Source organism: Garra rufa, chromosome 22 (assembly GCF_049309525.1).
Source record: "Garra rufa chromosome 22, GarRuf1.0, whole genome shotgun sequence".
NCBI lineage: Eukaryota > Metazoa > Chordata > Actinopteri > Cypriniformes > Cyprinidae > Garra > Garra rufa.
In genome coordinates this window covers 39,821,827-39,848,957 of record NC_133382.1, presented here as the reverse complement: position 1 = coordinate 39,848,957, position 27,131 = coordinate 39,821,827, and the positions used below count along the sequence as shown (strand labels likewise).

The 27,131-nt window shown below is 31.1% G+C and overlaps 2 protein-coding genes across 2 annotated transcripts in view; one reads left to right on the top strand and one right to left on the bottom strand.

Moving 5' to 3' along the window:
• The window catches only part of arhgap44b (Rho GTPase activating protein 44b), a 33,447-nt gene extending 22,043 nt beyond the window's left edge, over positions 1-11,404 (top strand). Inside the window, exon 15 of the mRNA XM_073828629.1 lies at positions 5,487-11,404. Within this exon, the coding sequence (XP_073684730.1) occupies positions 5,487-5,599 (113 nt within the window). The 3' untranslated portion in view covers positions 5,600-11,404. The remainder of the gene's footprint in view (positions 1-5,486) is intronic.
• A 606-nt stretch (positions 11,405-12,010) lies between these two features.
• On the bottom strand, positions 12,011-22,191 carry tex47 (testis expressed 47). Its single transcript, XM_073827686.1, has 7 exons — positions 22,041-22,191; positions 20,110-20,182; positions 19,861-19,964; positions 17,542-17,600; positions 16,351-16,561; positions 14,761-14,917; positions 12,011-12,421 (listed from the first exon to the last, which is right to left on the bottom strand). Exons 1-7 carry the CDS (start codon positions 22,149-22,151, stop codon positions 12,381-12,383), a joined length of 756 nt encoding a protein of 251 aa, XP_073683787.1. The 5' UTR covers positions 22,152-22,191; the 3' UTR covers positions 12,011-12,380.
• Positions 22,192-27,131: the final 4,940 nt, after the last annotated feature.

Sequence of the window (27,131 nt, the reverse complement as noted above, 5' to 3'; positions counted from 1 at the left end):
GTTAAAAACAAAAAAGAACAAAAACGAGAATAAGGTAAAAAATTACGAGAATAAAGTTGAAATACTGCGAGAGTAAAGTCGTAATACTGCGAGAGTAAAGTCGTAATACTGCGAGAGTAAAGTCGTAATACTGCGAGAGTGAAGTCGAAATACTGCGAGAGTAAAGTCGTAATACTACGAGAGTAAAAACGTAATACTGCGAGAGTAAAGTCGTAATACTGCAAGAGTAAAGTCATAATACTGCGTGAGTAAAGTCGTAATATTGCGAGAGTAAAGTCGTAATACTGCAAGAGTAAAGTCATAATACTGCGTGAGTAAAGTCGTAATATTGCGAGAGTAAAGTCGTAATATTGCGAGAGTAAAGTCGTAATATTGCGAGAGTAAAGTCGTAATATTGCGAGAGTAAAGTCATAATACTGCAAGAGTAAAGTCGTAATACTGCGAGAGTAAAGTCGTAATACTGCGAGAGTAAAGTCGTAATACTGCGAGAGTAAAGTCGTAATACTGCAAGAGTAAAGTCATAATACTGCGTGAGTAAAGTCGTAATATTGCGAGAGTAAAGTCGTAATATTGCGAGAGTAAAGTCGTAATATTGCGAGAGTAAAGTCGTAATATTGCGAGAGTAAAGTCGTAATATTGCGAGAGTAAAGTCGTAATACTGCGAGAGTGAAGTCGAAATATTGTGAGAGTAAAGTCGTAATATTGCGAGAGTAAAGTCGTAATATTGCGAGAGTAAAGTCGTAATACTGCGAGAGTGAAGTCGAAATACTGCAAGAGTAAAGTCGTAATACTACGAGAGTAAAGTCGTAATACTGCGAGAGTAAAGTCGTAATATTGCGAGAGTAAAGTCGTAATATTGCGAGAGTAAAGTCGTAATACTGCGAGAGTAAAGTCGTAATATTGCGAGAGTAAAGTCGTAATATTGCGAGAGTAAAGTCGTAATACTGCGAGAGTGAAGTCGAAATACTGCAAGAGTAAAGTCGTAATACTACGAGAGTAAAGTCGTAATACTGCGAGAGTAAAGTCGTAATACTGCGAGAGTAAAGTCGTAATATTGCGAGAGTAAAGTCGTAATATTGCGAGAGTAAAGTCGTAATATTGCGAGAGTAAAGTCGTAATACTGCGAGAGTGAAGTCGTAATATTGCGAGAGTAAAGTCGTAATATTGCGAGAGTAAAGTCGTAATACTGCGAGAGTAAAGTCGTAATACTGCGAGAGTAAAGTCGTAATACTGCGAGAGTAAAGTCGTAATACTGCGAGAGTAAAGTCGTAATACTGCGAGAGTAAAGTCGTAATACTGCGAGAGTAAAGTCGTAATATTGCGAGAGTAAAGTCGTAATACTGCGAGAGTAAAGTCGTAATATTGCGAGAGTAAAGTCGTAATACTGCGAGAGTAAAGTCGTAATATTGCGAGAGTAAAGTCGTAATACTGCGAGAGTAAAGTCGTAATACTGCGAGAGTAAAGTCGTAATATTGCGAGAGTAAAGTCGTAATACTGCGAGAGTAAAGTCGTAATACTGCGAGAGTAAAGTCGTAATACTGCGAGAGTAAAGTCGTAATACTGCGAGAGTAAAGTCGTAATACTGCGAGAGTAAAGTCGTAATATTGCGAGAGTAAAGTCGTAATACTACGAGAGTAAAGTCGTAATACTGCGAGAGTAAAGTCGTAATACTGCGAGAGTAAAGTCGTAATACTGCGAGAGTAAAGTCGTAATACTGCGAGAGTAAAGTCGTAATACTGCGAGAGTAAAGTCGTAATACTGCGAGAGTAAAGTCGTAATACTGCGAGAGTAAAGTCGTAATACTGCGAGAGTAAAGTCGTAATACTGCGAGAGTAAAGTCGTAATACTGCGAGAGTAAAGTCGTAATACTGCGAGAGTAAAGTCGTAATACTGCGAGAGTAAAGTCGTAATACTGCGTGAGTAAAGTCGTAATACTGCGAGAGTAAAGTCGTAATACTGCGAGAGTAAAGTCGTAATACTGCGAGAGTAAAGTCGTAATACTGCGTGAGTAAAGTCGTAGTACTGTAAGAAAAAAGTTGAAATATTACAAGAATAAAGTCGAAATATTTTGAGAATAAAGTTATAATACTGTGCGAGTAAAGTCGTAATACTGCGTGAGTAAAGTCGTAATACTGTGAGAGTAAAGTCGTAGTACTGTAAGAAAAAAGTTGAAATATTACAAGAATAAAGTCGAAATATTTTGAGAATAAAGTTATAATACTGTGCGAGTAAAGTCGTAATACTGCGAGAGTAAAGTCGTAATACTGCGTGAGTAAAGTCGTAGTACTGTAAGAAAAAAGTTGAAATATTACAAGAATAAAGTCGAAATATTTTGAGAATAGAGTTATAATACTGTGCGAGTAAAGTCGTAATACTGCGAGAGTAAAGTCGTAATACTGCGTGAGTAAAGTCGTAATACTGCGTGAGTAAAGTCGTAATACTGCGTGAGTAAAGTCGTAATACTGCGACAGTAAAGTCGTAATACTGTGAGAGTAAAGTCGTAATACTGCGTGAGTAAAGTCGTAGTACTGTAAGAAAAAAGTTGAAATATTACAAGAATAAAGTCGAAATATTTTGAGAATAAAGTTATAATACTGTGCGAGTAAAGTCGTAATACTGTGCGAGTAAAGTCGTAATACTGCGAGAGTAAAGTCGTAATACTGCGTGAGTAAAGTCGTAATACTGCGTGAGTAAAGTCGTAATACTGCGTGAGTAAAGTCGTAATACTGCGACAGTAAAGTCGTAATACTGTGAGAGTAAAGTCGTAATACTGCGTGAGTAAAGTCGTAGTACTGTAAGAAAAAAGTTGAAATATTACAAGAATAAAGTCGAAATATTTTGAGAATAGAGTTATAATACTGTGCGAGTAAAGTCGTAATACTGCGAGAGTAAAGTCGTAATACTGCGTGAGTAAAGTCGTAATACTGCGTGAGTAAAGTCGTAATACTGCGTGAGTAAAGTCGTAATACTGTGCGAAAAAAGTTGAAATATTTTGAGAATAAATTTGAAATATTTTGAGAATAAAGTCTTAATACTGCGAGAATAAAGTCGTAATACTGCGTGAGTAAAGTCGTAGTACTGTAAGAAAATTGTTGAAATATTACAAGAATAAAGTCGAAATATTTTGAGAATAAAGTCGTAATACTGCGTGAGTAAAGTCGTAGTACTGTAAGAAAATTGTTGAAATATTACAAGAATAAAGTCGAAATATTTTGAGAATAAAGTCTTAATACTGCGAGAATAAAGTCGTAATACTGCGCGAGTAAAGTCGTAATACTGCGAGAGTAAAGTCGAAATACTACGAGAGTAAAGTCCTAATACTGTAAGAAAAAAGTTGAAATATTTTGAGAATAAAGTTGAAATATTTTGAGAATAAAGTCGTAATATTGCGAGAATAAAGTCGTAATACTGTGCGAAAAAAGTTGAAATATTTTGAGAATAAAGTTGAAATATTTTGAGAATAAAGTCGTAATATTGCGAGAATAAAGTCGTAATACTGTGCGAAAAAAGTTGAAATATTTTGAGAATAAAGTTGAAATATTGCGCGAGTAAAGTCGTAATACTGTGAGAAAAAAGTTGAATATTTTGAGAATAAAGTTGAAATATTTTGAGAATAAAGTTGAAATATTGCGTGAGTAAAGTTGTAATACTGCGAGAGTAAACTTATAATACTGTGAGAGTAAAGTCGAAATACTACGAGAGTAAAGTCGTAATACTGTGAGAAAAAAGTTGAATATTTTGAGAATAAAGTTGAAATATTTTGAGAATAAAGTCGTAATATTGCGAGAATAAAGTTGAATATTTTGAGAATAAAGTTGAAATATTTTGAGAGTAAAGTCGTAATACTGTGAAAAAAAAGTTGAAATATTACAAGAATAAAGTCTAAATATTTTGAGAACAAAGTCAAAATACTGCGAGAATAAGGACTTTATGACTTTATTATGAAAATCTTTTTTTAATTTTTTTAACGTGACACTAAAATGCCGTCGTATCATATGTGACCATATGACCATGATGTATGTTTGTCAACCCACATTACACACATTATCTGATGGGTTTGTTTCTAAAATGTTCAACCACTGGATGTTCTCCAGTATTTCAGAAATTAAATGTCTGCTAAAAACTGTGTCAAAATTTGGGGTTAGCAAGATTTTTTTGGAAAGAAATGAATGTTTTAATAATTAAAGACGCATTAAATTGTTCAAAAGTGACAGTAAAGACATTTATAATGTTCCAAAAGATTTCTGTTTCAAATAATTGCTGTTCTTTTGAACTTTCTATTCATCTGTGAATCCTAAAAAAATAAACTGTATGACGGTTTCCACATAAATACAGGTCAGCATGACTGTTTTTAACATTGATAATATTCTTGAGCAGCAAATCAGCATATTAGAATGATTTCTGAAGGATCATGTGACACTGAAGACTAGAATAATGATGCTGAAAATTACAGAAATAAATTACACCTTAACAGATATTCACATATAAAACAGATATTTTAAGTGATAAAAATATTTAATAATTTTTACAATATTTTTGATCAAATAAATGCAGCCTTTTTCAAAAACATTAAAAATCTTACCAACCCCAAAACTTTTGTACACTAGTGTGTGAAGCATATTTAAGAGAAATCTTACTAATCAGTGTTGGGGGTAACGCAAGTTACGTAATAATAATACTTTTTCCAAGTAACTAGTAAAGTAACGCATTACTTTTTAATTGGCAAGAAAATATCTGAGTTACTTTTTCAAATAAGTAACACCAGTTACTTTATCCTCTCATTTATTGATTAAAAGCTCTCCTGTGAGTAAGATGTTCCTTTAGTTCTAGAATAAATGTGAACATGCATTAATTCATCTCACTCACTAAAAAACAGATACAGTATTCCTCAAAATGAATAAACGCAAACCTGCAATAATTAAAAATGTTAAATAATACAAATATCCTTTATGTATTTAATCCCATTTTATTAACCGATGTCTTTGCTGCCGACCTTCGATGATCCAATTCATCCATACTATTGAGCAAAAATTACTCAAAATAATCTAACATTTGTTTTTATTTTCTTATTGCTGAAGAGTTGACTTTTTTCTTCCGCGGTCTACTGTACAGACGTCAATTTACTTTTCTCTAAGCCTGAGGCTTTTGCTGTAAAAAGGCTTTTACATTTGACAAAAATAGAACTTTTTATGTTAAAAACAAACAAGCAAGCCCTGACCAGATTTAAAAAGTAACCCAAAAGTAACGCATTACTTTCCATAAAAAGTAACTAAGTAACATAATTAGTTACTTTTTTGTGGTGTAACTCAGTATTGTAATCCATTACTTTTAAAAGTAACTTTCCCCAACACTGTTACTAATTATGTTGAACACTCATTTACTCTTTTTAGGAAGAAAAAGCCGCTCCACACCAGCAAGATGTTGACGTACTATTGAATAATATATGAATGATATTCTAACTCAGTGTTTTGTGTGTTTGTCCTCAGACTCGTGGTGTGATTTGGACATTCCCATAATAAGCGTTGAACTGGACAGGGGATGCAGGAACTCTGTGGATCTGCTGGAGTCTGAGGAGGAGTCTGAAAGCACCGCCCTTTGACCGCTGGATTACCCACAATCCTTTACTCCTTTTCTTCACCGCACAAATGACGTTGTATTGTCCATGTGATCCTCTGCACTGACCCACAGACAGGATCTGAAGCACTGGTCCTGTCTTCTTTGTGTTTTTTATGTTTTTGCAGTTTTTCCATGTGGTTTGTGTTCTATTGGCCTTATCTGAGTTCTTGCACTTTTGCCTTGAAGTTCGTGTGGTGTGCGTTCGGGTGTAGAAAATCAAGCAGCGCACACTTAAACCTTGTTGTGTCCAAACCCAGACTAGCATCTCAGCAGCTGACACACTACAGCACAATCTGCTCATATCAGAGACATGTGTGTAGGTTTGATGAATGTGAGCGTCTGAGACGAGATTAGAAAGATGCTCTCGCTGTGGTTAAACAGACCAATAGAGATCGTTTATTAGGCCCGTTCACAAATGAATCCACAGTTCAAAAGTTGGGAGTCTGTAAGAATTTGTAAAAGTTTTTCGATCTCATCAAGGCTGCGTTTATTTGATCCAAAATATTGTAAAAACAGTAAATATTTTTACGATTTAAAATAACCATTTTCTATGTGAATATCTGTTAAGATGTAATTTATTTTGATGATGCACAGCTGAATTTTCAGCATCATTACTTCAGTCTTCAAAGTCACATGATCCTTCAGAAATCAATCTGCTGCTCAAGAAACATTTCTGATTATTATCAATATTTAAAACAGTTGTTCTGCACAATTTGTTTGTGGAAACTCCTACAGCTTATTTTTATTTAGGATTCACAGATAACTACAAAATTCAAAAGAACACTTTTTATTTAAATTGAAATATTTTGCAATATCTTTACTCTCACTTTTTTAATTTAAACGCGCCTCAAATTTCTTTCCAAAAAAAATAAAATCTACTGACTCCAAACTTTTGAACAGTTGTGTGAATTAAAAATGAAACAGAACAATATTTAATAAAACAATTTTTTGGTGAGCTATAAAAACTCTCTGAATGAATGCTGGATAAAGTAAAGTAAAGTGCATTTGTACCGGAATCAAACCTTACTGAAAAATGACAGATAATATATCAAATATAAAACAGATATAAATTATTGATATTATATTAACATTGACATTAATATGACTTTTAAGTTTAGTGAGCAGAAAACGGTGAGAGCAGGTTATGAATGTTTATCATCATTTCATCTTTATATTTTTGGAATTAGGATTCCCATTCCTTATGACCAATTACTTTTTATTATTTAAAAAATAATCATATTTTGTATTAATTCAGTACTTTACAGTGAAATAATATGTCAAATATTAATTTTACTTAATTTTAGAAATCACATTTTAACCCTTTGATGCATGAACTAGTGAATCGATATATTGGAGAAAATTTCTAAACAACAATATCATCATTCCACGCCAATAATTATAATCTTTTATAGTATTTTAGACATCTGACCGCTGCAATAAAACATACTAGCTCATATTATAGATATATACAGTGTTTCACAAAGCAAAAAACACAATTACAATTTTGATCATCTCTAGTGGACAAATCAGGCATCCAAGGCTAAAAATGTTGTTATATTTCCATATTCTCCTTGATTTGGGAATCCTACTGACCAAACTGAAAGTACTGAAAGCTGTCCAGTTGTGATTAATATGAATGAATATGTAGTGAATAATACGTCACAAACTCTGCTGTAAGTTTTAGCATGTGTAAATGCTCTTCACTCTCCGCTGTACATAGTCTATAGAAGCAAAGGTCAAATATTTATCAAACTCTTTCTCTCTCTATATAAACATATATATGTATATACACAGACTATATTATTTTTGCTTCAGACACAATGCTGGTGCGTGTAAATACACTAATACGAATCGCCGCGGTTCCTGTGAAGGTCTCTGATAACAGGACGTTCCGGTGCGTTTGCTTTAGAATCAGACGCGCCGATAAACCGAAAGAGATCCGGATTGCGACAGAGATTAAACCGAAGTCACACGTTTACCTCTGACGGATGCTTGTGGTGTGCGAGTGTCTGTCTGCATGAATCAAAACCACATCCAAACGCCCTTAAAGTCAACATGAAAGCCATTTTACAAACTTAATATGACATTCTGAATGAACTAAATCGTAAATAAGGTCGTGTTGACTTTAAAAACCTCCTACACTGCAAAAAAAACTTTTCTTACTTTGATTTTTTGTCTACAGTATCTACAAATTCTTAAATCAAGAAGGATTTTCTAGACAAGTAAAAATTATTGTCTTTTTTTTTTTTCAGAAAAAAAAAACAAGTCAAAATTAAGTGCATTTTTGCTTGAAACAAGCAAAATAATCTGCCAATAGGGGAAGAAAAATAATCTCATTTTTACCACATTGGCAGATTTTTTAGCTTGTTTCAAGCAAAAATGCCCTTAATTTTGACTTGTTTTTTTCTGAAAAAAAGACTATTTTTACTTGTCTAGAAAATTCTTCTTGATTTAAGAATTTGCGGATATTATGGCTGGAAACAAGACAAAAACTCTAAGTGATAAATGCATTTTTTGCAGTGCAATGTGAATGTCTGATGATTGTCTGCGAGTCTTTTGAGCTTTTGTTTGACCATCCAAAACTAAATTTGACTTCAGGTGACACATTAATCCAGAGGAATATCAGTAGATCAGGGAAACGGTGTAATGAATCTGAAATGCAACGCGTAAAGAGTCTAAACTCCATGCTGGATTTTATGTATTTCCGCAGCTAAATGCTCTGAATTTATTTTTCTACACTGCAAAAAAAGCCTTGTCTTACTTAGTATTTTTGTCTTGTTTTTAGTCAAAATATCTAAAAAGTTTTAAATTAAGATGCATTTACTAAATAAGCAAAATAACATTAGATATTTAGCCTTGTTTCCAGGGTAAAAAAAAAGATAAATGAAGTGCAAAATGATCTGCCAGTGGGGTAAGTAAAATACTCTTGTTTTAAGAATATATTACTTACCCCCCTGGCAGACAATTTGACCTAAATTAAGTGCATTTTGCTTAAAACAAGACTAAATATCTCTTGTCATTTTGCTTATCCAGTAAATTCATCTTAATTTAAACATTTTTAGATATTTTGACTAGAAACCAGACAAAAATACTAATTAAGATAAGCCTTTTTTGCAGTGTAACGGATTGAAACATTGAAAGGTTGAAACACAAATGTGCTGGTTCTCCGTATTTTGATATGGTGGTTTTGTAGTTTTTGTTGGCTGGGGCTCATTTTTTATACGAGAACAGCACAAGCCCAATCGAAGAAGGTCAGAATGCTGTTTTTAAGTGTTTTAGCAGGTTTCACTCAGCGTTTTCGGTAGCAAACGCAGTCTACTGTGTTGAACTGACCTGGTGTTGGTAGCTGAAATCATGATTAGCCTAAATATGTCATAAACAAACATGCAAGGGTTGGGAAGTGTGGATGAAGTGGGTTATTGTCAGTCTGGGTTATTGTAAAGATGCTCTGATGTCTTAAGTAGATGTTTGTAAATCTGCCGCATGCTTTGCATTCATTACCTACCATGTATCTCAACACTTTTTATACATTATAGCATTTTGTCAAAAATGAAAACAGAAGTACCGAGATACTCCAATCCACAACATCAGCTGCTCAAACTTGATTTAGATTGCATGCAACCATCGTTCCAATTCTGATCTGCGACCAAGCAACTTGAAATAGTTCACCCAAAAATAAAAATTTGCTCACGTTTAGGTCATCCAAGATGTAGATAAGTTTATTTCTTCATCAGATTTGGCAAAATGTGTGATTCCATCACTGTCTCACCAATGGATCCTCTGGAGTGAATGGGTGCCGTCAGAATTAGAGTCCAGAAATACAAATGTGCTCATCCTCAGGTCATCCAAGATGTAGATAAGTTTGTTTCCTAATCAGATTTGTAGAAATGTGGGATTCCATCACTGTGTCACCAATGGATCATTTGCAATGAATGGGTGCCGTCAGAAAGAGAGTCCAAAAATGCAAATGTGCTCATCCTCAGCTCATTCAAGATTAGGATGAGTTTGTTTCTTCATCACATTTGTAAAAATGTGTCTTTCAATGACTGTCTCACCAATGGATTCTCTGCAGTGAATGGGTGCCGTCAGAATTAAGAGTCTAGAAATTCAAATGTGCTCATCGTCAGGTCATCCAAGATGTAGATAAGTTTATTTCTTCATCAGATTTGTAGAAATGTGTGATTCCATCATTGTCTCACCAATGGATCCTCTGGAGTGAATAGGTGCCGTCAGAATGAGAGACCAAAAATGCAAAAGTGCTCATTTTTAGGTCACCAAGATTAGGATGAGTTTGTTTCTTCATCAGATTTGGAGAAATGTGTGATTCCATCACTGTCTCACCAGTGGATCCTCTGGAGTGAATGGGTGCCGTCAGAATGAGAGCCCAAAAATGCAAATGTGCTCATCCTCAGGTCATCCAAGTTGTTGATGAGTTTGTTTCTTCATCAAATTTGGAGAAATTGACATTCCATGACTGTCTCACCAATAGACCCTTTGCACTGAATGGGTGCCGTCAGAATTATAGACAAGAAATTTAAATGTGCTCATCGTCAGGTCATCCAAGATGTTGATGAGTTTGTTTCCTAATCAGATTTGTAGAAATGTGTCATTCCGTCATTGTCTCACCAATGGATCCTCTGGAGTGAATAGGTGCCGTCAGAATGAGAGACCAAAAATGCAAAAGTGCTCATTTTGAGGTCACCAAGATTAGGATGAGTTTGTTTCTTCATCAGATTTGGAGAAATGTGTAAATTAATCATGTGCTCACCAATGGATCCTCTGCAGTGAATGGGTGCCGTCAAAATTAGAGTCCAAAAATGCAAATGTGCTCATCCTCAGCTCATTCAAGATTAGGATGAGTTTGTTTCTTCATCAGATTTGGAGAAAACTGTCTCAACCAATGGATCCTCTGCAGTGAATGGGTGCCGTCAGAATGAGAGTCCAAACAGCTGCTAAAAACATCACAATAATCCACAAGTAATCCACACCACTCCAGTCCATCAGTTAACATCTTGACAAGACAAAAGCTGAGACAAATCCATCAAGACATTTTTAAGAAACAAACTGAGCTACATCTTTGCTGACCTAAGCATGAGCACATTCACATTTTTGGACTCTAATTCTGACGGCACCCATTCACTGCAGAGGATCCATTGGTGAAACATTGACGGAATGACACATTTCTCCAAATCTGATGAAGAAACAAACTCATCCTAATCTGAGATGACCTGTGAGTTGAGGACATTTTCAGCAAATCATTTTTGGGTGAACTATTCCTTTAAATCATATATTTTCCATCAATCTCTTATTGACAATGAAAATTTACAGTGCTGTCTCTCACCAGCTCTTAAATAATTCTTTCCTCACCGTCTCATGTATATCTGATCAGTATCACTTAGCAGACTAGTTAATGACTCAGTAACCACACAAGCCACCGTAGACATGTGTGTATATTTGTGTGCTGGAGTTTTTAATGCTGCATGCTCTTTCACCATCAGGCGGTTGCGTTCTGTCCGTTTCTTATTTATTTACTTTTACCGACGTGTTTCATGCTCGATTTAAACTTGAACAAACGGGGGCCAAATAAACGGAGCGTCATTTCCTCAGAGAACGATTTTTTTACATTTTGTTGCTTTTTTTATGAAGAGGCCCTGTGTGTCAAAAATGTGTGTTTTAAACGGAAAACTGAAATAATTTGAGACGGGATGTTTAAAGTCTAATGAAGCTTAAAGAACAATATCCTTCATCAGAATGTGATCTCGACAATAAAATCAATCATTTTTAATTACTTATATTTGTGCGAGCTTTTTATTCTAGTCTGTTTGAAGCCAACATAAAGCATTTTAGTTGTCAGATGTGACATTTGTGACCCTGGCAATAGCCAAAATACATTGCATGAGTTAAAATTTTTATTTTATGCCAAAAATGATTAGGATATTAGGTAAAGATCAGGTTCCATGAAGATATTTTGTACGTTTCCTATCGTAAATATATTAAAACTTAATTTTTAATTAGTAATATGCATTATATGCAATATGCACTTAACTTGCACACTCAGTTTCCAGATTTTCACATTTGTATCTCATCTAAATATTGTCCTAACAAACAGTTCATCAATGGAAAGCTTATTGATTCAGCTTTCAGATGATGTATAAACATCAATTAAAATAAATGTACCCTTATGTCTGGTTTTGTGGTCCAAGGTCACATTTTTGAGTGACTCCGCAAGATTAGGATATTTTATTTAGGATTTATTTTATTTATTGCATCAAAACTGAATATTTGTTTACTAAAACCAATATCTATTAGCTGTCTAAATCTAAAAATCTAATCAGAAGCTGTGTTTATTGAAAAGAAAAGTTGTTTTAGAACCGAAGCAAGTCACAAAATCACGTTGTGCTGAAAAATTATGAAGACAAAGATTTATTTCTTTGCAATAACACCACCGATGAGCCATTTACAATAACAGCATGTATTAAAAAATAAACTTTGACAAGTTCATATAATGCATTGTTGCATTATATATTTGCATAATTGTAAAGTTAAATGCATTTGCAGATTTCTTGTTACATCTGAAATTGGTTGTTTGTAATGTATTTTAATGCCATCTATAGGTGTAGCAATTAATAGATAAGTAGGATGATTTATTACAATTGTGGTTCCAGTTATGCATGATAAGATGCATTACAAAGCATAATTAATGCATTCAAAATATTTTACAATGCATTACATTTAGCAGCTCAAAGAGTTATTAAAACAGTTCTTCAAATAATCTGAAGGTGTTCCACTGCAGGCCACACAGATTCTGTCAAAATACATTAAAAGGACAAAAATTAGTGGCAAATGCAAACAAATGTTCATTAGTTACAGGCTCGATTAAAGAATATATCAATAGCTGTGGGTTCATGAAAACATTGATGGAGTTAGTTGGTGGTTAGATGAGACATTTGAAGAAAGAAGGAAGAAAAAACAAGAGTCATCACTTTCTCCTGGTCTCCTCTGTTACGTCTCACTTTGTCTCAGATGTTTCTCCTAAAACAGACTCTATGAGCTGCCAGTACATTGGATATCCAAATTGACGTTTGATGAGAACTGATGGAGATTTTTGAGACGCACGTGAGATCAATGGAGTCTTTTCTCAAGAGGAACATCTGAGGAGTGATTCGTCTGGCTCTTTTGGTTTCTCGGGCGGTTTATTGAGTCTTAAATCCAGTAAACATGCATGCATGCGATTTATGTACACTCTGATGTTTGCATGCACTGCAGAAGCTCAAACAGACGTACCTCCTGACCCTAAATCCAAACCTACACTGTAGTGGGACGAAAACTCCCGAAAACATGTCCTTAAATGATCAGATGCACAAAAAAACACTTTCAGGAAACAACAAACTCGTATGCTCATATCTGTTTACCTCTAAATGATTTTTTTTTTCAAACATACTACAGAATATTAAAATAACTTTCAATGATGACTGATGCGATGGGCAGTATTTCAAATACTATTTTGTATTTTGCATTTAAATACATTTAATCTTGGTATTTTTGTATTTTCAAAATACGAAAAACAAAAATACTTTTTGCCAGTCAACCTCCTTATTAGACTGATTTCCTGGATCAACAAGTGTATGTAAGTATTTATATATAAGTATTTGATCTTTCCCCCAAAGTATTTAAATACAAAAATAGTATTTTAAATACATGTATTTGAAATACTGTCCACCCCTGCTGGAAATCAGCAATCTAATAAGGATTCTGAAAATACTAAGATTAAATGTATTTACATGCAGAAAGGTAAAAACAAAATACATGTGTTTGAAATACTGCCCATAATAGTGTATTTTTAACAGCTTAAAAATTACACAATTAAAAACAACAATGTAAAAATACTTTATATTTTAGATAATATTCTACTGTCGTCACATTATTGCAGATCTTAAAGAATAAAAAGACTGTTTGTGACCCTGGACCACAGTAATTTTTTTCCATTGACGGTTTGTTAAGATTAGTCAATATTTGGAAATCTAGAATCTGAGGGTGCAAAAAAAAAAAATCTAAACATTGAGAAAATCACCTTTAAAGTTGTCCAAATGAAGTTCTTAGCAATGCATATTACTAATCAAACATTAAGTTTTGATATATTTATGGTGGGAAATGTACCAAATATCTTCATGGAACATGATCTTTACTTAATATCCTAATGATTTTTGGCCTAAAAGAAAAATCTATGTATTTTTGGCTATTGCTACAAATATACCTGTGCTACTTAAGACAGGTTTTGTTCTCCAGGGTCACATATTAGGAGTTTTGAAGAGCTTTTAAAATTCTGTCATCATTTACTCACCAAACAGTTGACGGTAGCCATTGACTTCCATTTTATGGAAAAAAAAATACTATAGAGGTCAATGGCTACCATCAACTGTTTGGTTACCAAAATTCTTCAACATAACTTCTTTTGATTGAATAGAAGAAAGAAATTCATAACAGTTTTGGAACAATTTGAGGATGAGTAAATGATAACAACTTAAAGAAGTAGTTCACTTCCAGAACAAAAGTGTGCAGATAATGTCCTCACCCCCTTGTCATCCAAGATGTTCATGTCTTTCTTTCTTCAGTCGTAAAGAAATTATGTTTTTTGAGGAAAACATTTCAGGATTTCTTTCCATATAGTGGACTTCTATGGTGGCCCCGAGTTTGAACTTCCAAAATAGAGTTTAAATAATCACAATTATCACAATTGATATACTTTTTAACCTTTTTAATGCTCATCTTGCCTACATCTCTGTGTTCTCTGTGTAGAGATTAAAAAGTATATAAATTGTAAATGTTTTTAGAAAATAACCAATTGTTTCGCTAGATAAGACCCTTCTTCCTCATCTGGGATCATTTAGAGCCCTTTAAAGCTGCATTTAAGCTGCATTTTGGAAGTTCAAACTCAGGGGCACCATAGAAGTCCATTATATGGAGAGAAATCCTGAAATGTTTTCCTCAAAAATCATTTCTTTACGACTAAAGAAAGACAGACATGAACATCTTGGATAACAAGGGGGTGAGTACATTATCTGTAATTTTTTGTTCTGAATGTGAACTACTCTTTTGATTTTTTGGGGTGAACTGTCCCTTTAAGCAGAATGTAACGTGCGTTACCGGAGTCCAGGCGCTGGTGTAGCGGTGAATGATAGGTGCTGATGTAACGCTCGGGACTCAACAGCGCCTCCATCTGGAGCAAACGACACACCGCGGACTCAGGAGGAACCGCATCTGTCGCGTCCTTCAGCACTTCATCCGGAATCACTTTATATCCCTGTTTAAACACACAGATCTCCTGAATGTGAGACGGAATCCACATTTTGACGGCCGCTGTGAGTAAAACCATTCATAATAACACCCGAAACGTCTTGTTTTGTTTATTAACAACACCGTTCTGTTTATAATAAGCTAGAAATAATCAACATTACCGTTCTTCTGTTGAAATCGTTATAGTTGTGGTGTGACTTCTATATTCTCACAGAATTAGAATGATATATAAAATTTACATTTATCGATATAGTTATCATCTATGGCATAACCTTAATTGTCTATTATTTTTTAAATAGAATGGGATTTCCCATACAGCAAAAAAAAAAAAAAAAATGAAATAAAATAAATAAATATATATGAAGAGCAATTTTCAAAAATCATGTTTTTATTGTGCTAGTTAGCTGTATTTTTTGCAGTTTGAGATAAATAGGAATGAACAATTAAAATAAACATGAATTTATTGAAGAAGTGTTGATCTCCAAATGCGAATGAATGGACTCCATAGGACGAAATATTAGGCTTATATGAGGCTCTTTTCACAACTAGAAGGTTAATATTGTTTTTCACTTGCGACAAAACAATGAATTAGCCATGCATTTATATAGATATGCCTTAGGAGCTAATAGGAGCTATCCATCTTTACTCTCCTCGCATTCGGAGATGGACACTTCTTGACTGGCAAGAGCGGAAACCCAAACAGTGTAAGTGAGTTGTTCAAAACCTTTCTTTTTAGTGAACTCTGTGTACACAAACAATGTTCTCAATGCTGGAGTTCATGTGTAGAGACCCAGGCGATACTTCGAGCAAAGTTTCATGGTGTGTCGAGCCGCCTTAGTGCTGTAAAAATATCGATTTTGATTCGCTCAAAGATATGCCCCTAGTTCTCCCATTCACCAGCCATTGACCACAAAACGAAATCACGGTCAATCTCAAAAACGGCTCGTTTGTCGTAATTATGCTTTTAGATATAAGCTTGTCTCGTTTACAGTAAAAAAAAAAAAAAAAAAAAAACAGCCCAGGGGGGTGTTCCATAAAACAAGTTTACCAAATAAGTCAGGCTTATTTCAGTTAGTCTGACTTATTTTGAGCCAAATCAAGTAACTGAAATAAGTTTTATGGAACACCCCCCCAGGTTGCATTTTGGCAATAGTTATCCTTTAAGACTGGTTTTGTGGTCTAGGGTCACATTTAACATATATTTAAAATATGTTTTGGCCAGAAAAACTAGGTTTGAATGAGCTGATATTCATCAAGTCAGAAATTTAAATTTAAACTCAATTTCCAATTGAATAGCTCTATACTCTGTTTTTCAGCTACTTAGTTATTTGTCTACTTTTAATTCTCCTGAGCAATTTTAGGAGAAACCTCTGAGACAAAGAAACTAAATCCTAAGCAATGACAGAGTGTTTATATACATTTATGCACAGATGTATCTACCGTGATCTGGTGTGTCTTGCTGTAGAGATGGTGTCCGAGCCGCAGGAGCTGATGGAGAGTGTGGCTCACTAGTTTCTCTGGGCTCTGTTCATCTGAGACGAGCGTCTGTCGGCTGTCGGATTCATCCAGGAGCTTGTAGTTCCAGTGCTGGAAGAGTCTGCTGGGAAGGTCGTGGGACACCAGAAGGATTCGGGGATCCAGGATCGGCCCGCTGCGAGTCAGAGAGCTGCTGTATTGTTTACACTTTCATTTAAATTTAAGTTTTATTGTCATTTTTAATAGTGTTTTTTATATGTCTATGTACTTTTTCTGTGTACATATATATATATATATACTTCAGCTCAAAACTTTGGGATCAGTAAGATTTTTAATGAAGAAGCTGTTTCTTCTGCTCATCAAAGCTGCATTAATTTGATCAAAAATACAGAAAAAACTGTAATATTCTGAAATATTATTTCAATTCAAAATAACGGTTTTCTATGTGAATATATTTTAAAATGTAATTTATTTCTGTGATGCAATGCTGAATTTTCAGCATCATTACTCCAGTATTCAGTGTCACATGACCCTTCAGAAATCATTCTAATATTCTGATTTATTATCAATGTTAAAAGCAGTTGTGCTGCTTAATATTTTTTTGGGACGTGTGAAATTTTTTTTCAGAATTCTTTGATCAATAAAAGGTTAAAAAGAACAGCATTTATTTAAAATACAATGTTTTCTAACAATATGCACTATTGTTTAAATGCTTGAGGTCAGTACATTTTTATTCTTTCTTTTTTTGGAAGAAATGAATACCTTTATTCACCAAGGATGTGATAGCTTAGATTTACATTGTTAGAAAAGATTTATATTTTGAATAAATGCTGTTCTTTTTAACTTTTTTAATCTTAAAAAAAAACCAGGTTCCAAAAAATATTTGGCAGAACAACTGTTTCCAAGTTGATAATTCTAATAATAAATCAGTATATTACAATGATTTCTGAAGGATCATGTGTCACTTAAGACTGGAGGAAGGGCTCATAAAATTCTGCTTTGCATCACAGGAATAAATAATATTTTAAAGTATATTAAAATAAAAACCATTATTTTATATTGTAATAACATTTTGCAATTTTACTGTTTTTTCTGCATTTTTGATTACTGGGTATTAGAGTAACAGATCTTCATTATAATCAGCGTTCATCTCACCTGTTTTCCTCCATGTGTCTCAGGTCTTGCAGGACAGACAGCAGAGCTTCAGTCGAACACTAGTGGATGAAAGACAGTTATGCATTTACATTTTCCAATATCTTTGTCTGTTATATGAGGACACTTGAGGCGTTCCTGACGTACAGCATTCCAGATTTAGGAACATGATGCTTCATTTACTCTCCCTCATGTTACTGAAAACCTGTAAGACTTACTTTCCTCTGTGGGAAACTAAAGTTTAGATGTTTATCATGCTGAAAACCTTTAGCTGAAGCTCTCAAACCTCATTTACAGATCTGGAGTTTGTTTTCATTCACTCTCTGCATGGAAATGACAGAAGCTTGCATTTATGTAAGTATTTTTCAAAAAATCTTTTTGTAATATTTTGCATAATTTGGCAAATTTACAGCTTTAATGGAAATGATGCACAGTGAAAATATTCAAATATGTAACTTTTTTATTTTTTGTTTAGGTAATTTTAAGTGTAGTAATATTTTTTAGATGGATTTTCATACTTGAAGATTGAAAGTTTAAGTTAGGAACAGTATTATTTTAGTATTGCATTATTCAGCTATTCTTTTTTCCTCAGAATTATCTTTTATTTCACTCTCTGTTTAGGTAATTGTAAGTATAGTAATATTTCTTTTAAGATATATATATATTTTTCATTTTGAAAGTTTAAGTTTGAAATAATGTTTTTTTTTAATGTTATTTATGTACTATGGTATTTATTTATATTTTTAATTAGCTTTTTTATATTTTTAGTTTCAACTTAATTTTAGTTTAAGTTTAAGTAATTTTATGAAACTTGTAATTTTTATAAAAAAATTTAAAAAATTATAAATTTTAATGAAAAAAAAATTACAAAATATATACACAGGCTTTAATTCTTGCAATACTGACTTTTACAGAATTTTCTTTTATTTCACTCTTTGTTTAGGTAATTGTAAGTGTAGTAGACTTAATTTTATATTAATTTTATATTTTAAGATTGAAAGTTTAAGTTTGGAACAGTGTTATTTTAGTATTATTTATGTACTATGGTATTTATTTACATCAGCTTTTTATTTTTCATATTTTCAGTTACAACTTAATTTTAAGTTTTAGCCATTTTTATTAAAAGCTTTTGTCATTTTTATAAAAAATAAATAAAAACGTAATACATTAACTGCTACATGTTCCTGTAATATTTCTATATAGCTTTAATGCATTGTTTTAGTTTTAGAATTGATGAAAATTTGTTTCCAAAACAGAAATATAAAATAAATAAATAAATTGCAACTTTTTACTGTATCTCACAATTGTGACTTTTTTCTTGCAATTCTGTGAAAAATTAAATGGCAAGACATAAAATCATATGCTTTGAAATCTTGCAATTCTGACTTTTTTCCTTAGAATTCCGCATTTATAATTAGTTTTTGGCTCACACTTAAATGAAGAAGTTTGGCTTTAAGTGCTCAAATTAATTAAAAATATATAGAAGAAAGCTGAAATAAAACAAAAATATTTGATGAAAAACTTCAGTTGCAATTCTGAGAAAACGAACTTATTAATGTAAAATTGTCAAAGTTTTTCAGAAAGTATTTTTGTTTTATTTCAGTTTTCTTCTATAGCTTACAGTTTTATGGTTTAGTTTGTACTTCTATTTTTTAATTATATATAAATGTGACCCTGGACCACAAAACCAGTCTTAAGTCACTGGGGTATATTTGTAGCAATAGCCAAAAATACATTGCATGGGTCAAAATTATTGATTTTTCTTTTATGCCAAAAATCATTAGGAAATTAAGTAAAGATCATGTTCCATGAAGATTTTTTGTAAAATTCTTACTGTAAATATATCAAAATGTATTTTTTGATTAGTAATATGCATTGTTAAGAACTTAATTTGGACAACTTTAAAGGTGATTTTCTCAGTATTTTGATTTTTTTGCACCCTCAGATTCCAGATTTTCAAATAGATGCATCTCAGCCAAATATTGTCCTATCCTAACAAACCATACATCAATAGAAAGCTAATTTATTGAGCTTTCATATGATGTATACATCTAATTTTGGTAAAATTTGACCTTATGACTGGTTTTGTGGTCCAGGGTCACATATATATATATACACTCACATTTTTTTATGTTTTATAAATTTCCAAATTATTGAAATATTAACTAAACTTTTTATATCAGCTTTATTTTTAATAATGTTAGTTAATTTCAACTTGCATGAATATTCTCCTTTTGTGTTCCACAGTGGCAGAAAGTCATACAGGCTTGAGGCATCATAAAGGTGAGTAAATGCTGAGGTTAAATGTTGCAGATGAAGCACCTCGATGACGTGCAGCGCGTGTTGAGGGTAGAGCAGCAGGACACCGCTGACGTCTTCACCCGCACGGCTCCTCTGCAGACTGACGATCAGCCTCTCATAATGATCTGACACACAAACACACACCAGAGAGACAGCTCAGTGCTTTTAAAATTTAACCGTTTTCAGCTCTGGGTTTGGATTATAATGACACTCTAAACCTTTAATCAGAAATCTGAGAGCGGATGTAAACAGACGCTCAGACGAACCGACCTCCCGCTGTTCTCCTGTCAGCCGCTCCGCAACAGAGACGGCCCGCCACCGTCAGCCTGTGTAACAGGAACTTCTGCAGGAGACAGGAAGTGATAAAAGACAAACCTGCTGAGCGACTGACGGTTGTAAAACAATATTAGAGACGCTCAACGTTTGTTTGCGTTGTTGTCTGGATACTGAGAGTTTATCAATCTACAGAAACAACTCATTGAAATTAACAATGTTTATTAACACTTCAAAAAAATCTAAAGAGACCATAAAGCTTGAAAAACTTGAGATTTTAAGTTAATATTTCAATAATTTGTCAATTTATGAACACATTCAAACATTCTAAATAATATATATATATATATGTGACCCTGGACCACAAAACCAGTCATAAGGTTAAATTTTACAAAACTGAGATGTATGCATCATATGAAAGCTCAATAAATAAGCTTTCTATTGATGTATGGTTTGTTAGGATAGGACAATATTTGGCTGAGATACATCTATTTGAAAAACTGGAATCTGAGGGTGCAAAAAAATCAAAATACTGAGAAAATCACCTTTAAAGTTGGCCAAATTAAGCTCTTAACAATGCATATTATTAATCAAAAATTACATTTTAATATATTTACAATAGGAATTTTACAAAAAATCTCCATGGAACATGATCTTTACTTAATTTCCTAATGATTTTTGGCATAAAAGAAAAATCAATAATTTTGACCCATACAATGTATTTTTGGCTATTGCTACAAATATACTCCAGCGACTTAAGACTATATATCACACATATATAAATAAATTTGAATGTTTGAATGTGTTCATAAATTGACAAATTTAGACAAACTAAAATTAAGTTTTAAGTTTTTTTTGTTTCATTTCAGCTTTTAATATTTTGCTTTATTTTTTTTTTTAGCAATTTTAGTACTTCAGCTTAAACTTATCAATTTCAAATATCCAATTTTAAATGTAATATTTTCAAATTACTTCTTATTTTTAATGTAATTAAAAAATAGAAGTAATTGTGACTTTTTATCTTGCAATTCTGAGAAAACATCAGAATTGTAAGATTATAAGTCATACACTTTATTATTTTGTCCTTGTGGCAGATCGACATTTAGATATTAGATTACAACATATAAAAAAATAAATAAAAAAAAATAAAAGTGACAGTTGCAATTGATGCATTGGCAACAAACTGAAATTAAGTTAATTTGATTTATGTTTTTAAGTGCTAAAATTAAGTTAAATTAAAGCTATAGAAGAAAACCGAAATAAAACAAAAATATCTTTTTTATAAATTGATTTTATAAAATTTTATAAATATATATATAAAGTTTAGATCTTGCAAATTCTGAGAAAACTTAAACTTATAAATTAAAAATTTGAATTTTTTTTTAAGGTTTTCATCAAATATTTTTGTTTTATTTCAGCTTTCTTCTGTAGCTTTAATTTAATTATTTTTTGTTTTGTTTTTGTTTGTACTTCTGTTTTTTAATTATAATTTTTAAATTATATCAATATATAAGATTCTATATATTGTAAAAGGTAAGTCTTTATATATATTCTATGTTTAAATAAATATATATTGTGACATTTTATCACAATCACCTTTTTAATTTTTTATTCTATTGTGTAATAAAGCTTCTATACCTTATTTAATTTTTATTTCAGCTTTAGTCATTTTAGTTAACTTCAGCTTGCATAATTATTCTTCTAAATAAAACAGTATATATATATGAATGAAAAGTTACAGTATATCACAAAACTATATATATTATGTATATAAACAAAACATTAAAATGTAACAATTCAAAAAAAAGTTATGTCATTCAAAGTGTAACTAAAATATCATTTGATTATTTTTTTTATATCAACTACTTTCATTTCTATTTAAGCTGGAGTTTAATTGAGGCTGAATGTGATGGTTTGTCTGCACTGACCAGCTCGCCGTCGCTGCGTTTGTGTCTGCGGTGCGTCAGCCGGCGGTGGAACAGACTGCTGCCGTTCTTGTCGTCTCCCGCTGAACCGGAGCTCTGCGTGTCTTTTTCCATGCTGCTCTTCTGTCTGTGAGTAACTAACCCTCCCTCACTGTTTACCAGCTCCATGTTAATCTCCTGGAGACGTGAGCTCCTGCCCCTGGGGCAATTAAAGCACTCGCCTCTGATGCCCCTGAGTCGAGTCTGATCCACCGGCTCCTCACGCACCCCAGCACCGCTGTCCTGTTCACTTACTGCATTTTTCCCCCCTGAACCATCATGAAAATATCATTTCCATCACAAAAGACAAAATGGAAAAGACATTTAAAATATCATTTTAATCAAATAGCTGACTCATTTGACTTATTAAGATTTATTTGCATAATTTAACTAAATTACAACTTATTTAAGTTTAAAATAAATTTTTAAAGAATACAATTTTAGTATATTATTTGTTTATAAAATTGAAAGTAGTAGTATTTTTAAGATTAAGTTTAATTATTTTAAGATCAAAAGTTGGAAAAACTTTTGTTCTAGTTTTATTTACATACCTTTAAAATATTTATTAATAATTTAGTTTTCGTTGAAGGTTTAGTAGCTTTTATAATGTCCTTTTTGTTTATTTTTATATGGCTTGAATTTATTATTATTATTTTCTTTGTGTGTTTTTTTCTTGTATAGCTTTAATTTTTGTTTAGTTTAGTAGTTTTAGTACTTAAAACTTAAACTTAAAAAATAGGTATTAATGTTTAAGTTGAAGTTTTTCCAGCTTTTTCTATATAGCTTTAATGTAATTTTTGTTTTTAAATATTTTTTGTTATTCTTATTTTTTTTCCATATAGCTTTATTTATCTATTTTATTTATTTTATTAAGTTTTTAGGTCAGTATAAACATTAATTTTAGTGTGTATTGTTTATTTTAGCTTTTTTCTATATAGCTTTAATTTATTTTTGTTTGTTGTATTAGTTTTAAGCTTTAATATTTATATTTGTAGTTTTTTCTATATAGCTTTCATTTTAGTTTAATTTAGTAATTTTATTACTTCAACCTAAACATTAATATTACATTTTTAAGTTTAAGTTTTTCTTCAAATATATTTTATTTCAGTTTTTTTATATAGCTCTAATTTGATTTTAGTTTAGGTTTTTTTAATCAAATTTTTTTATTTTTGTTTTATTATTTTTTCCATATAGTTTTATTTATTTATTTATTTTCAGTTAAGTATAAACATTTAGTGTGTAGCCATGGCATCATTTGTATTTAGTTTTATCTCAGCTTTTTCTATATAGGTTTTTATTTTATTTTAGTTTTAGTACTTTAATCTAAACTTCAAAGTTTTTCATCAAATATTTTTTTATTTTAGCTTTAATTTATTTTTGTTTTATTAGTTTAAGTTTTTTATAAAATATATATTTTAAGCTTTAATTCTATTTTAGTTTAGTAATTTTAGTACTTCAACCTACACATTAATATCTCATTTTGAAGTTTTTTATCAAATATATTTTATTTCAGCCTTTTCATATAGCTTTAATTTTATTTTAGTTTAGTTTTTGATCACATTTTTGTTTTAATTATATTACTTCAACATTAAATTATTAATTTCAATTTGTCTTCAATATTTAGTATGTTCATCAAATATTGTTTGATTTTAGCTTTTTTCTATATAGCTTTAATTTAATTAGATTTTTGTTTTATTAATTTTAGCACTTCAACAAACTTATTAATTTAAGTTTGTCGCCAATGCAGTATTTTTCTTTTTTTTGTATTTTTAAGATTTTTATCTAATATATATATATATATATATGTTGTTTTATGTTTACTTTTTGTTCAATGACCAAACTAACTTTGAAGTTTAAGTTTTAAGTCTTTCATCGAATATATTTTGTTTTTGCTTTTTCTATAGTTTCTATATAATTTCTATATAGTTTTTTAATCACATTTTTGTTTTATTTTTGTTTTGTTTTATTTTCCATTTAGCTTTATTTATTTATTTTGTTCTTTTTTTTGCTCAGTATAAGCATATTCATTTTAGTGTGTAGCCAAGGCATTTCTATTTTGTTTTATTGCAGCTTTTTCTTTATAGCTTTATTTTTTATTTTAGTATTAGTAATTTTATTACTTCAACATAAACTAATTAATTTAATATTTTCTTTTTTTCATCAAGTATTTTCATCAAATATTGTTTGGTTTTGTCTTTTTTCTATATAGCTTTAATTAAATTGTATTTTAGTTTGATTAATTTTAGCACTTCAACATAAGCATTTTAATTTAAGTTTGTCGCCAATGCAGTATTTCTCATTTTTATTTGTATTTTTAAGCTTTTTATCTAATATTTATATGTTGTTTTATGTTTACTTTTTGCGCAATGACCAAAAATGATTTAGTTAACAATAACAGCACTGATCTGCCACAAGGGTAAAATAATAAAATGTCTACTTAAATGCAAGTAGCAAAAGTAGTGAAAAGTAGCAAAGAAAAAGGTTTCAAGACAGAAAGTTCTCACTAAATCTGTGAGTTTTAATTCAAATCAACTCTTGAGACACAGAAGTGCCTTAATTTGCAGACACAAGTGTGTAGTTCTGCTGTGAATGCAGTGTTTAGTTGTAACCCAGCAACCTTTGATGAGAAGAAATGTGAGCCGCTCCTCCAGTGAATATAAGAGCTTGACAAACCTTTCTGCCAGTCCTGTGTTTCTCCATCAGCCGCTTGAACAGAGACTCTCTGTCCTCCAGCGATGATCTGACAAAATCTGCGTCCAGATTCTGAGAAGCCATGACCGTCTGTCTGTTTACACTGGTTGCTTAGCAACAGCAATGAAGGGGGCGGGGCCGAAAACACAGAGCGCTTAACGTTTTATTTGATAAACACTTATACAGTCAAACACTCTTAAAAGTCTCAGTTCAGTCTCTCAGCCTCAACAAAAAATGATACAAATATATTTATATTAAACTATACTGTATTATATGACTTTTAAGGCTCAATTTCCAGTGTCACATAATGACAAAAGCAAAACAAAACATTATTTCTAATATTAGCTGTGTTATAAAAAAACAATTTTGCATTGATTTAAATGATCACAGTATGATTTGGCTTCAAAACCAACATCTGAACAGTCAAATGAGAAGGCAAACCAGCATTACAGTACTAAAAGTCTCATTAAGAGCAAATGTTTACAGAGAACTCACAATTTCAGAAATATAAAAAAAATATAGAAAAAAAAAAGTAATTGCGACTTACAATTCTTACATATCGTTCTTTCTCATAATTCTGAGAAAAGTAAAAATTGCAAGATATAAATTTTCTTAAAAAAATAACATTTTGCCACAAAAAATAAATATAAAATTATTTTTATCAAACAGTTAAAATTAAGTCTAGTCCTGAAACATATTTTCAAATAAAATGAGAAGGTAAACCAACATTACAGAACTAAACTTCTCATTAAGAGGAAATGTTTACAGAGAACTCACAATTTAGGCTTAGTTTTTCACATTTTTAGAAATATAGAAATATAAAAAAATAGTTACAATTCAAATTACAAAGTTACAATTCTTACATATCGTTCTTCTTTCTCATAATACTGAGAAAAAGTAAAAAATGCAAGATATAAACTTTCTTAAATTCAATTAAACTTTTTTTTTGCCACAAAAAATAAATAAAAAATATTTTTATCTAACAATAAAAATTAAGTCTAGTCCTAAAACATATTTTCATTTAAAATAATTTATCTTATAATTATTTATGATTTGTTTTTCAGAATTGTTAAAACTTATTTAGAATAAAACAACAACTTTTGTTTTGGAGTTTGTCTGACAATACTTTTTGACACAATTTCGACCTTTTTCTCAGAATTTTGAGAGATAATTATTCATAATTCTGAGAGAAAGGTCAAAATTGTGAGAAGAACTTTCTAAATAATTCTGAGAAAAAGTATAAAAAAAAAAAAAAAAAAAAATTTTTTGCCACAAAAAATAAATAAATTATTTTTATCTAACAATTAAAATTAAGTCTAGTCCTGAAACATATTTTTCATATAAAATCACAATAAGCATTATACAGATACCCATTTTCCACCACATGTAAAAAAAAAAGTAATTTATCTCACAATTTTTTATTTTTAAACTCATAAATCAGACAAAAAAAATCTAAATATAAATGTAATACAGAAAAAAATCTGCCACACAATAGCAATATAAAAAAGGTAGTTGCCACTTACAATTCTTACATAGTATAGTTCTTCGTTCTCATAATTCTGAGAAAAAGTAAAAAGATATAAACTTTCTAAAAAAATAAAATGAAACTTTTTTTACCATAAAAAATAAAAAATATTTTTATCAAACAATTAAAATTAAGCCTAGATTATATAGATTATATAGATGCCCTGTTTTCCACCACAGCTAAAAAAAGTAATTTATCTTACAATTATAATTTTTTTTATTTTTAGAATTGTAAGATAGAAACTTATTTTGAAAAAACTTGTTTGGAGTTTGTCTGACAATATATTTTTTAAAAGGTAATGGGAACTTTTAATCTCACAATTAGATTTTTTATTCAGAATTTTGGGATATAATTACTTCTAGAAATTATATATAATTCTGAGAAAAATGTCAAAATTGAATAACTTGAATTTAAAAAAAAAGAATTTTTAATTTCTTAAATTCTTAATTTTAAAAAAGTACAAATTGCAGGATATAAACTTTCTAAAAAAAAACTAAACTTTTTTTGCCACAAAAAATAAATAAAAATATATATTTTTATCTAACAATTAAAATTAAGTCTAGTCCTGAAACATTGATTCATATAAAATCACAATAAGCATTATATAGATGCCCGTTTTTCACCACAGCTAAAAAAAGTAATTTTTTAGAAACTTATTATTTTGAAAAAATAAGAAAAATATCTGTTTGGAGTTTGTCTGACAATATATTTAAAAAAAGGTAATTGCAACTTTAAATGTCACAATTCAATTTTTTTATTCAGAATTTTGAGATATAATTACTCTGAGACTTAATTACTTTTGAGCTATAATTACTCTTAATTCTGAGAGAAGTGTCAAA

Coding starts and splice junctions, on each gene's coding strand:
- tex47 (XM_073827686.1), bottom strand. CDS start 22,151: ATGGAAAAAGACACGCAGAGCTCCGGTTCAGCGGGAGACGACAAGAAC. Junction 19,965..20,109: donor TGACAGGAGAACAGCGGGAG/GTCGGTTCGTCT, acceptor TTTGTGTGTCAG/ATCATTATGAGAGGCTGATC. Junction 12,422..14,760: donor ACACCAGCGCCTGGACTCCG/GTAACGCACGTT, acceptor GTATTTTGACAG/AATCTGTGTGGCCTGCAGTG.